The 12728-nt window shown below is 42.6% G+C and overlaps 1 protein-coding gene across 2 annotated transcripts in view; it reads right to left on the bottom strand.

Annotated features, from left to right (window-relative positions):
* Positions 1-12728, bottom strand: part of SPIRE1 (spire type actin nucleation factor 1) — a 201546-nt gene that overhangs the window by 65483 nt on the left and 123335 nt on the right. For both annotated transcript variants that reach the window (XM_019490406.2, XM_014606609.3), the window contains exon 4: positions 8650-8775. In XM_019490406.2, coding sequence (XP_019345951.1) covers positions 8650-8775 — 126 coding nt within the window. The remainder of the gene's footprint in view (positions 1-8649; positions 8776-12728) is intronic.

Raw genomic sequence — 12728 nt, forward strand, 5'->3', positions numbered from 1 at the left:
CAGCAAATGAGCGGACGAGAACCTGATGGTGTTTAACACTGAAAAATACAAGGTTTTCCACCTTGGGAGGAAAAACCTGCAGCATCCCTATAGGCTCGGCAGTGCTACGCTGGCTAGCACTATGGAAGAAAGAGACTTGGGGGTCATCATTGACCACAAGATGAACATGAGCCTGCAATGCGATGCTGAGGCTAGTAAAGTGACCAAAACGCTGGCTTGCATCCATAGATGCTTCTCAAGCAAATCCCGGGACGTCATTCTCCCCTTGTACTTGGCTTTGGTGAGGCCGCAGCTGGAGTATTGCGTCTAGTTTTGGGCTCCACAATTCAAAAAGGATGTGGAGAAGCTTGGGAGAGTCCAGAGAAGAGCCACGTGCCTGATCAGAGGTCAGAAAAAGAGACCTTACAACAATAGGCTGAGAGCCATGGGGCTCTGTAGCCTGGAAAAGCGCAGGCTCAGGGGTGATCTGATGGCCACCTATAAGTTTATCGGGGTGACCACTGGTATCTGGGGGAACGTTTGTTCACCAGAGCGTCCCAAGGGATGACGAAGTTGAATGGTTTTAAACTACTACAAGACCGTTTCAGGCTGGACATAAGGAAGAATTTCTTTATTGTCCGAGCCCCCAAAGTCTGGAACAGTCTGCCATCGGAGGTGATTCAAGCACCTACAGTGAACACCTTCAAGAGTAAATTGGATGCATATCTTGCTGGGATCCTATGACCCCAGCTGACTGCCTGCCTTTCGGGCAGGGGGCTGGAGTCAACGATCTTCCAAGGTCCCTTCCAGCCCTAATGTCTATGAAATCTATGAAAATTCCCCTCTGCCTGAGCCTGCTGTCCCATGCCCCCGTCCCTTCCACTCCAGTGGAGAAAAGTCTGGCAGGGGCTGCTCTGCCCCTTCCAGGCAGGCCAGGCTATGTCCCCAACACACACACCCTCTTGTCAGCTAGCCATCACTGCTCCAGCTGGACAGCAGAGGCGTGGGGCCAATCCTGCTCTGCTCCAGCAGATGGCACAGCCCAGCCCAGGCCTGCAAAGCATGCTACAATGCTCGGGAACTGTGATTTAATTTAAATCAGGAAGGGGTCTGGGACAGAAGTTCCATAAACTGGTTTAACCTAAATCAGTTAAGTCTCATACTACATTCAACCAGATTTATCTTAAACCAGTTTCTGCCATTTTGAAACTGGTTTATGTGCACTGAATTTATGTTCTGTTACAGATTTAAACCAGTTTCTGATCACTTAAACCAGTCTGTGTATAACTTCTGTCCCTAGCTTTAACACCAACCTCTTAATATCAAGTATGTTGTTACCTGAAGAAGGGTGTTTGTACCCGAAAGCTTGCAAAGAACAATTTTTCCAACTATTTAGCTGGTCTAATAAAAGATATCACATTTACCCAAAGAACCTTGTCTGCTTAAGCTCTTATTATCACTGACATTGGTTTTATGGTGCATAATAGGTTATATAACTTACCTGATTCCCAAATTCTTTCCACACAGAAAAAGTGAGAACAACCCTTTTGATAGGCCTTGTTCACCCAGTAATCAGCTTCTTTTCTTTTCCTAATTGTTTATCTGCTACCCCTGGGAATTTCTCTCTGCCCTCTTACAACTCTTTTTTACTGTGCTGTGCTGGCTTCTACTGCTCAGACCTAATGAGGAATGTCTTGCATTTGAAAGCTTGTCTAACTCTAATCCCAACTATGCAGTTGGTCCAATAAATGATATCACCCTAGAAATCCTTACTTCTTGCATAATTCTTGCACCACCAAAGCTACAATGTAACTCTAACATCACCATAACTAGACCATTGAATTCACTGCCACAGGAAATCTTTGTGGCCAAGATTCAAAACAGAACTGGACGTTTAAAACTTATTGCAATTTATCTTGAAATTTATCTGGTCTTATGCCTCTGGGCTTGAGCTAATATTTAAATTTAAAAAATCTGGAAGAGGCCTATTGTGGCAAATTATCCCACATCTGCCTACTACACTTTCCTCAGAAGTATACACTGCTAGCTAGCAAGAGAGGCAGGATGATGGATTACATGCATCTCAGGTCTGATACACGATTGCAGTTTTTATGTTCCTATGTTTGCATAAAAAAATATTCCATTACAAAATGAACAGCTGCTCCTAGCCCCTAAAAAAAGGAATGTTCACTTTATCTGATGCATTCTTTTCCTTAGACCTGCAATTATGTCTTTGGTCCAGTTCATACAAAGGAAATCCTATACCTTTTGATCTTGAAAACAATTAGTCTCCTGCATTGTTACTTTTAAGCACATTTTAATTAAAGCACATCTGTTAAGTTTTGTGTCATTAAGAAAAGTAATTTTATCTTAATAAAGCAGGTAGTTTTCATTTCATAAGAACAGATATGACTGTTCTGTTTCAGGGGGTGCATTTTCAGCTGGTAGTGAAAAAAAGATGACTACCTCCCCTATGTGAGTTGCTTATGCAGTTAAGACAAAGCTCCACTGCTCAGGTTGAAGAAAAACAGCAAGTGTCTCACCTCTCTTTCGCCAACAGCCCTATGAGCCAGAGCAGCAGGCAAGGGAGTTATAGGAAGTCCTAGCCCATCTTGAGGCCAAAAAGCAGAAGGTACCGGCCCCAATTGTGGACCAGACAAGCATTATTTCTCCTCAGAGCACCTGAAAGGAGAGGCGTGAGTAGCAAAAGGAGATGGGCAGCAAGGCCAACAAAATGACCCAAATAAAAAAAAAAAAGCAAAAAATGGGAATAATTTACCAAGCTTGCCAGAAAGATTCTACTGTACAATGAAATTAAGGTTTTAGGAGATCTAATTTCTTTTAAGGGAGGTTGAGTTAATGAGGTTTATACTGAGAAGCTACCTTGTAGCTGCTGCAGCTATTCCATGACATTTCTTTATACATACTCTCTCTTGCTTTTTGCTATAACAGTAGCTAGTATGCCACCTCACCCTTCCTGGCTTCATTCTATTCACCCCATTTATCACTCTCTTAGTGAACAGATATCTTTCTCTGGCTGTAGGTTATTTTTGTTGCTCATCTCAGAACCTTTGTATAAAAAGGATACTATTAAAAAGGTGCAGCAGGGAACTATAAACATTTCAATTTGCACTCATTGTGATGACGTATACAAATTTACTCATTGCTTCCTCAATTATGAGTATTACGCTCACCCAAATTACTTCTAATGAAACCTTTCTGTCACTACACATAATCTATTGATTATATAGAAGTGGCATCCATATGATAAATTGGAGAGGTATATAATTAATTTCAAAGGTGGGTAGATAAACACACTGATTACATGTCTCGGACTACCATCTTCCCGCTGGTCCAGCCTCCAGGATTTTTGTAACATTCAAAACCCTGAGCAGGTTTCAAATGCACATCCTGTTTACAGGGGTGTAGGTTGTAACCTTGTTGGTCTAAGGATATAGACAGACATCTTATCTTTTTTTCTAATTTTTTTCTTATTTTCAAGTCTGGACTCTCCTCATCTACGTGCCTTGGAAACTTACGTAAGATATATAATTTGTATCAGATGAAATGCCAAGGCCCCATCTACACATTACATTTAAGGCATAATTAGCCAGTTAATCACATCTTAAACTGTGATCCAGCTATAAATTCAACCAATTAATGAAGTGATAAAGCAAGCAATAAGCTACAAAATTATTCCACAAAGAACGTGTAATAACTTTGTAGCTTGCTCTTATGCCATTAACTGAGCGTGTGTCCAGGTGCTCCCTTATGGCTGGGAGCCCCATCAACTGAGGAGCTCCCAGGGACAGGGGTGCACCACCCGCTGTCAGCCCCGCAGCTGACAAACACCACAGTGGCAGCAGTGTTCCTGGCAGTGTGCCTGCTGCCAGCCTCATCAGCAGTGGAGCTCGCAGCAAGGGAAATGTTGTCCCCTAGGTGTGGGGCTTCCAGTGAAGGGGCAGCAGGGAGAACATTGACATTTTTGTGAGCCCCATCAGCTCCCCACAGGAGCCAACTGTGATCCTGGGCTCTCCCTGCACTGGCGATAAGGCACAATGAGATCTAATGTGTGATCCCACAGTCGTACCTCCTCCCATGGAAATGAGGTATGGCAGGAGGCGCGATTATGTGGATCGGACATTAGATCTCACTGTGCCTTTATCTGCACAAGTAAAGGGGCCCCAAGAGATACGTGTGCACAGGTGAATGTGTGTGTTTTTAAAGAATTTAGGATATGGCCACACTGAGGGCACTTCTACATATGCTCCAAGGGGGAGCGGGGAGGGTGCAACACTTCAATTAGAGTGGCTCTGAGAGCTGCTCTAATCAAAATGCTGCAACATCTCATGTATCAGCATCCCCACGCTTCAAAACAGCGCTGGGGGCACTTGAACTAAAGCTCATTCGACGAGCTTTAGTTAAAAGCACCCACCACCTTTTTGAAGAGTAGAGATGCTGATATAAGAGACCAGGGAGGCTGCTAAAGCGCAGAGTCTGCTACAATGCACTGTAATTATAGCATGTTGGAGCAGCCTCTGCACTTGTGTACAGGCACTGTGAGATCTTGTGTTTGTTGAAAACAATGTGCGGGGAGTTTGCCACAAGAGCTTGTAACTTACACACTTTCCTGGCTGATGTGATCACCACAAATAAAGTTACCTTGGTGGAAAAGCATGTTAGAAAGCATATGATCAGTTTCGTCCAACAGAGTTTTCAAGCTGAAGGAAACTCCAAATCCCAAAGAGGCTATGGATCTCCAATAGGTTGACAGTCTATATTAGGGGTGCTCAACCTCCAGCCTGTGGGCCAAATGCAGTCCATGGAGCCACAGATATCTGGCCTGTGGGGATCTCCAGATAGAGAAATTCGGTGGCAGGAGAGAAGTGGCAATAAATATGGCCACCCTTCCACACTGCCAAATTCCCAAACCCCAAGCCCCATGTAGCAGGTTTGGGCCATGCCATGCCCCCTCCCACCACCCCAAGCTGGATAGGGCTGAGCCACACCCTCTTTCCCCTGCAGCTGGGCTGGGGCCAGCTCAAGCCCCCTTCCCCCACCACAGGGCCAAGCCAATCTACCTTCCCCTCCCTGAGGCTGGACCATACCCCCTCCCCACTTGGGGCCGGGCCACACCCCCTCCCCCCATAGGGCTGGGTTGGGACTGGGCCATGCGCCTTTCCCCTCTTCCCTGCAGAGGGCTAGGCCATGACCCTGCTCCCTTGTCCCATGGGACAGGTTGGAGCTGAGCCACACTCCTTTTTCCCCCACAGGGTCATGTTGGAGCCAGGATTTCCCCTGCCTCCCTCAGTGCAGCCAGATGGGGCTCTGCTGCAACCACCCTGTGCTGGATTGGGACCACCAATCGGATCCAGCCCACTGACGGCCCAGGCAACACCCATGCAACTCACTGCCAAAAAAAAGTTGAGCACTACTATCTAAATAACCCTTTTAAGAACATATGAACGATGGTTCAAGAATATTCAGCTTCTTTAGCTGAAGTGTTATCACAGCTAATCAAATTTTTAAGGTAGTAATAGAAACTACTAGTACCTCAAGGTACCACTCCCTTGAGGGAAGATGAATAATCTACAACATCTCAGGTATGGATCTCAACAAGAACTATATTGCAACAGTTATATACTTTTGTTCAAGAATCATTCATAGAACCATAGAAAATTAGGGTTGAAAGGGACCTCAGGAAGTCATCTAGTTCAACACCATGCCCAAAGCAGGACCATCCCTAACTAGATCATCCCAGCCAAAGCTTTGTCTACCCACATCTTAAAAACTTCCAAGGATAGAGCTTCCACCACATCTCTGGGTAACATGTTTCAGTATTTTACTACCCTTCTAGTCAGAACATTTTTCCTAATATCCAAACTAAACTTCCCCTGCTGCAGTTTGAAACTGTTGCTCCTTGTTCTGTCATCTGTCACCACTGAGAACAGTCTAGCTCCATCCTCTTTCGAGCCACCCTTCAAGTAGTTGAAGACTGCTATTAAATCTACTCTGTCTCCCCTTCTCTAGACTAAATAAGCCCAGTTCCCTTAGTCTTTCCTCGTAAGTCATGTCTCCCAGTCCCCTCAGCATTTTTGTTGCCCTCTGCTGGACTCTCCAATTTGTCCACATCTTTTCTGTAGTGGGGGCCCCACAGTACTCCAAGGCTAGGGACAGACATTCAAAAACCCTGAGCCTGAACTGATTTAATCTTTGCAGGATAGTCTAACCTGGCTAGGCTAAATCAGTTGGTAACTGTAAAGACATCCCAGATACACAGTTACATGCCTGCAGTGGCTCAGGCTAGAAGCCGTGGGCGGGGGTGCTATAGCAGCCCTCCCTTCCCTTCCACATTGCTGAGATAAGGGGGGCGTGGCCAGGCTCCAGCAAGCCCTCTGATTAGCCCAGCAGGGAATTGATAACATAGTGTTTATCACCCCTAACTCACTGTTTATCACCCCATTAAGAAAACAACAGAGAGACATTACCAGTTACCTGCTGATTCTTCCTTTGTCCTATCTGTCACAGCATGGACTGTAGCCAGCATGTGGTCTGCTAGCTAATACACAGACACCTCTCAGGAAGGCAGAGGGGAGGGGCAAATTCCTGCTTAGCAGGGAGTGGCGAAGGGTGGGGGTAGCTGCCTGCAGTCTCTGCCAAAGCTGCAGTCAGGGAGCAGAGGGGAGGGACCAGCCCTGCTGTGAAGCAGAGAGCCCCACTCAGCCCAAAGAGCATGCTGGGATGCTGGGGGTGCCTGGTGCTGTAGTCTGGGAGCTGGCCTTGCCTGTGAAGACTGAGGTGAAGGCAGCATTGAGCACTTCAGCCTTTTCTGCATCCTCTGTCACAAGGTTGCCTCCCCCATTCAGGAAAGGACCCACACTTTCCCTGATTCTCCTCTTGCCACCAACATACTTGCAGAAACCCTTCTTGTTACCCTTCATATCCCTTGCTAACTGCAACTCCAGTTGTGCTTTGGCCTTCCTGACTACATCCAAGCAATGCCCTTATACTCTTTCCTATCTATCTGTCCAAGTTTTTACTTCTATAAGCTTCCTTTTTGTGACGTAGTTTACTGAATAGCTCCCTGCTAAACCAAGCTGGTCTTCTGCCATACTTGCCAGTCTGTCTGCACATCGGGATGGTTGGTTCCTGCAGTCTCAGTAAGGCTTCCTTAAAGTACAGCCAGCTCTCCTGGGCTGCTCTTCCCCTCAGACTGGCTTCCCAGGGGATCCTGCCCACGAGTTCTCTGAGCGAGTCAAAGTCTGCTTTTTTTTAAGTCCAGGGTCCTTACACTGCTCCTCAGGATCCTTAACTCAATCATCTTGTGGTCACTGCTGCCCAAGCTGCCATCTACTACTACATTCCCCACCAATTCTTCCCTGTTTTGTGAGCAGCAGGTCAAGAAGAACATGGCCCCTAGTTGTCCAGTCCAGCATTTACACCAGGAAGTTGTCCCCAGCACTCTCCAAAAACTTCCTGGATTGCCTGTGCATTGCCTTCCCAGCAGATGTCAGAGTGATTGAAGTCCCCCATGAGAACCAGGGTGTATGACTGGGAAACTTCTGCTGGCTGTGTGAACAAAGCCTCATCCACCACTTCCTCCTCATCTGGTTGTCTATAGCAGGAATCCATTACAACATCACCCTTGTGCTCTCCCCATTAACTTTAACTCAGAGACTTTCAATAGGCCCATCTCCAGTTTCATACTCATGATCCTTCAGGAACCCTTTGCTAAAATGGTCCACAAAAACATTTTGTGCTCCTTGCAGGCAAGAGGACTTGCATGTAATGAAAAGGTTGGCAACCTATGGACCACTGAGGGTTGATCCAGGATGGGGAAAATCGGTGGCACAGAGATGTGCCTTGCCACCCATCCCTTCTGCAGCACTCCCCTACACTGTGCTGTGTCTATGCTTACCCACGCTGTAGAGGGATTGGGAATCTGGAGCGAGGGAGGTGCAGATGTGATGGAGCAGATTGAGCACTGCACTAGATGCAGGTGTATATATAGACCAGAACAAAAATATGCAATCACTCCAAAAATACTTTGTCTCCCCCTACTCACTTAGCATCATGGATCAGTCAGGAACCTACTGAAATTGTGGCAGAAGTGCACTGCACAGTGGCTCCTTTAAACTTGCCGTGTACCCCCCTCACAATTGTCAGAGATCCTTGGTGCTGACCAGCCAGGAGGCAAAAACTGTGGTTCTAAATATGCCGCAGTTTTTGCCTCCAGGCTAATCAGCACCAAGCAGCAGGGCTGCTGGGGCCCCGTAGCCAAGGGCGGGAAGCAAAAACTATGGTGCATTTAAAACCATGTTTTTCACCTTCTGGTTGATCAGTAGCAAGCAGATGGACTACCAGGGCCCCTCTGACAATCAGGGGTGGGGAAGGAGGGGGCACACAGCAAAAACAAATTAAGATTAAAGGTTTTGGTAGGTCCTTAATCACAGTCAACCATGAATATACATTAACCTCGATCAGATAAGTATGATTAACAGTTACTGGATGCAAAAGAAAACTGAACTGTACAGCTATCTTTCCAAACACTGTGTTAATAATTTCCTGAAGCAGTTGTCTATCACTGGTGGTTGGGAATAGAAAACATCTCACTCGAATCACTCACACAGTAACCAAAATAACAAGACAGAATTCTAGCAGATTGCTTACCTCTTTTGCACTTTTAATTTTTGCTAGGAACGTGTACAATTCCATTGTTTCAGCAAACAATGCTCGACATACTGCCTGATAGTGGTTTGGTGCCTCTGATCGTGTTGGTAGGTGGGCAGCACACAACTAGGGAGGAAAATAAAAATTGTTAAATACATACACACAGAAATTGCTGCTTCTACTGTTACAGAGATGGGAACTTATGCAACACCATACACTAGTATCTGTATATTTAGGTCAATATATCGTTTTCATTTGCTGTTCATATGTTACATAATTCTGTAACATAAAATAGAAAATAGAACATACAACAGAATAATTACAGCATAAAATTATGATATATGAGGTATTTAATTTTAGGCAGCAGTTGGGATACACATCCTTACTCTTCTGCTACCTTTCTATTTGTATAGAAAGAATTCTCTGAAAGGAGCTCAGATAAGGAAATAAGGAAATTACTGATGGTCTCTGTTCAGTAGCAGAGGAACCCTTCATTAGTCCAATAGTAAGTTTGTCTATATCCTGTCTTTCCTCTGATAAACTTTCTAGGAGCAAGTATACATGCATATTCAGTCCCATAATCTATGAGTTATAAATCCAATTTATACTTTACTGACTGTGTAGAACAAACACAGGAACTATTAAAGCTAAACGTTTATATGATTTAGTGAAATGGCCGGCACTATGTTTCATTAGAACTGGTCAAATTCTAAGTATTTTACTACAACTAATTCTGTTCTATTTGCTCAGTGACTAAACATGTTCTCATCTGACTTGCCTTTTTCCAGTAAACTACAGTTAATGAATTTTAATCCTGTATAGCTTGGTTCTCCAGTATGCCACCAATAGGAATAAGAAAGCAGTATTATCAAAATAATTTAGAGCATCACACCCTAAAACTCCATTTGAGCTTAGAATACAGGATGAAGCTTTGTTTTTGTTCAAGCCATACAAGATACTAACAATAAATCTATTCTTTACTTGTAAGTGTGTGAATTAGAGTCAATTTACATAAAATATTCAGGTAGTTAATGAAATCCAACACTGGCAAGTTCATAGATGGGGTAGATATAATTGTGATTCTTGAACATAAAGCGAGAGAGAATTGTTTGGGCTGTGATACTTTACAATGGAGAATTGAAAAGTTACATGCTGAAGGACTGATGCTTCTGAAAAATCAAACTATGACTCATGCTGTAAGGCTGCACCGTGCACAGAAAATGTGTTGGAATTAAAGCAATTTGGTTTAGCATAAACCAAAACAAATAGCCATCTTTATTGAGACCTATCATACCTGGTGGGTACTTCCAGGATGGCAATTACATAGGTGCTGTTACACACAGTTATGCTGCCAAATCTAGACATAAAGTACAGCAAATAATGAAATGATATACCTAAATCTTAAGCTTCATTTTTAAATCAGAACTTTAGCCTTGTAGTACTGAAGGTGTTTGAAAGCTGGAATATACTGACACAAAAATCAGCAGTCAATGTATATTCAAAATCTCAAACAAAATGAATTTGACAGGGATGATAATCCCTCATCCCTCCCCAAATTTAGCATGATCTAACAGCTCTCAGCACAATTTTCTGTCAAATCAACTACCCAACTGAAACGGTGCAGCTGGACGGTAAGTTGGTTTAGTGATCCTGGCACTTGCCTTTTCTTCCCTTAACAGTACAGTTCAAATTTATCCTAATGGAGTGAATGTGCAACCAGTTGACAGGGAATAATACAAGGGCTATTTGTTCTATTTTTAGGAAACCTACCAAAACGTACGTTAAGAAAAACCTGATGTAATGATGGAATAATTCAAATATTACTAGGTCATCAGAACGTTTCATAACTGAATCAGTAAACATGTTTATTTTCAATCATGATGCAGGCTTCTATTTTTTACTGAATCTTTTTAGAAAATAGGTTGACCCAATGCATTCAATTTTTGCTGAGATCACTAAGAACATTAGAGTGTTTTCATCCACGTTCAGAGTTCACAAAAAAACAGACATTATGTAAATATCAGAGCTTTGCCAGCTTTTTTCTCTGGATTCATTCTCTTCTCAATGACTAGGAAATAGTGCACGCCAAACTAACCCAGTGTTAACAGAAATCACTTAACAATCAGAGGAGACAAAACCAAATTTTTGGCTCTATTTGAATACATTCCATCAAGAGCTTAACCAAATTACAACAAATATTCACAACTGACTGATCTGTTGGAACTTAGCTGGATCCTGCACAGGCCTTTTGCAAATAAATACTTAAAATCTTTATCACAACATTCAGTTAGACTGGGATCGTATTTCAAAAGAGGGGGAAAAAAGTCATTCTACTTCTAATCATCTTCTGCAGTCTTTATATGAATGCACTATTTTTTTCTACAGAATAAAAGGAATTTTTTCCCATAGGACCCAAAGGCAGGTAAGTGAGTCTTAATGAGTGGGACATACTGTCCTAATCATGCCTAACCTTCCAGGGGAAGTGCATCAATAGAGAGAGCATGTATTCCAGCAACATCTGCACGCAGGGACAGGACACAAATTAAAATCTGTATAACAGTTTAACCAATATTCCATCAACTAAGTTTTGAAACTACTGTCTGTGTGACCTGAATGACTGAAAGTGAAGAGTTTTTCCACTCCAACATGAGGATATATTTTTTCTTGCCAATTATGCTCCCGTGAGCTTCTGGCCACCTATGCTACCACAGCCCTGAATACTTCTCTGACACTTGCTTTATCCTTAGGAGCAGCTAGTGCTGGCTTACTGTGGGGAATGTTCACGGGAACACAAAGCTGTTATTGTATCAGGCTGCTTTGCATAAGGCACAGGATGAGAGAGGTTTTATGGGATCTTCCTTCCCCATAATCCCTCCCTGCAAACAAAAATGAGGCATATTCAGGACCTAGGGCATATATGCAACTTCAGGATAAATTCAACTTAAGAATAACAATGCCTATTTGGCAGAGGCTAATAATAAGAAAAATGCAAATAAAATAAATATTGAGTAAAATATAAGAACCGTTGGATTTAAAACAAAAGGGGAAAAACCATGGCTTTATCAATAGCTACCTAAAACTGGCAAGGAATTTTCTTCAATGCAAAAGAACTCAAGAGCTCTATATAGGGTTAATATTTATGCATGAGAAAGGGGCAAAGAGGGTTAGTTTTTATAGTGGTTCTTTAATAATTCACATTAAATTTCAATACTAAGCAATCTGAATACAGTACATGGATATCTGATAAGTTAGTGTCACTGTAAGAAACTAAAGTGGTTATTATTAATTAGCTAAACAAAATTCAGAAAATATATTAAATAAAATGAACACCAGCAGGCATTACTTCTAGTAATTTACAGGTCTGTACAATACCATACAGAATTTTAAAATGTATGGCTGCATTTAATTGTTCTTATGTAGGACACTGAAATTACTCTCACTAGACACAAGTAGAATTTGCCATTACATTTTGTTTTGAAGCTTTGCAGAAGATTTTCAATTGCATAACCAAACACAAATCATTAACAAGCTTCTTAACCTCATTCACAATGAATAAGCACATGGATTTAACAACCAAAACCAGCCTTATTTTGCCTTCATTAGACCACAGTATGATAAAAGCTTATTTCTCCATGCATGGCATAACTCCTTACTTGTAAACCTTCATCTGGCAAGTTCAAGTCTTCAACTCTCATTGTAAAAATAAGGTTAAAGGAAAAACCTCCATTATCAGCAGTTTTAATGTACAGTATAGACACTGTATATATTAACTGTATGTAGTACCCTTCTCCAAGGCGCAGGGTGGCTTACAGTAAGAGATCAAATAACTTATAAAGCTTGTGTATGTATATTAAAACATATTTAAAATAATTTAAATAAATAAGTATAAAGAAAATAATTTGACTAGCAAACCAGATCCAAGGCTCCCTGGATGCAACAAAAGACCTGTGGCATGTTTTCCTAGTATATCTAAAATAAAGGCAAGTGGCAACCCTGCTCTTTTGTCCATTTGTACATCTCTTGGTAACAAAATCCTATAAGGACCATGGCTCCCATCTTTCAATTAATTCTGTGGGCAG

The sequence above is a fragment of the Alligator mississippiensis genome, chromosome 3 (genome assembly GCF_030867095.1).
Source record: "Alligator mississippiensis isolate rAllMis1 chromosome 3, rAllMis1, whole genome shotgun sequence".
NCBI lineage: Eukaryota > Metazoa > Chordata > Crocodylia > Alligatoridae > Alligator > Alligator mississippiensis.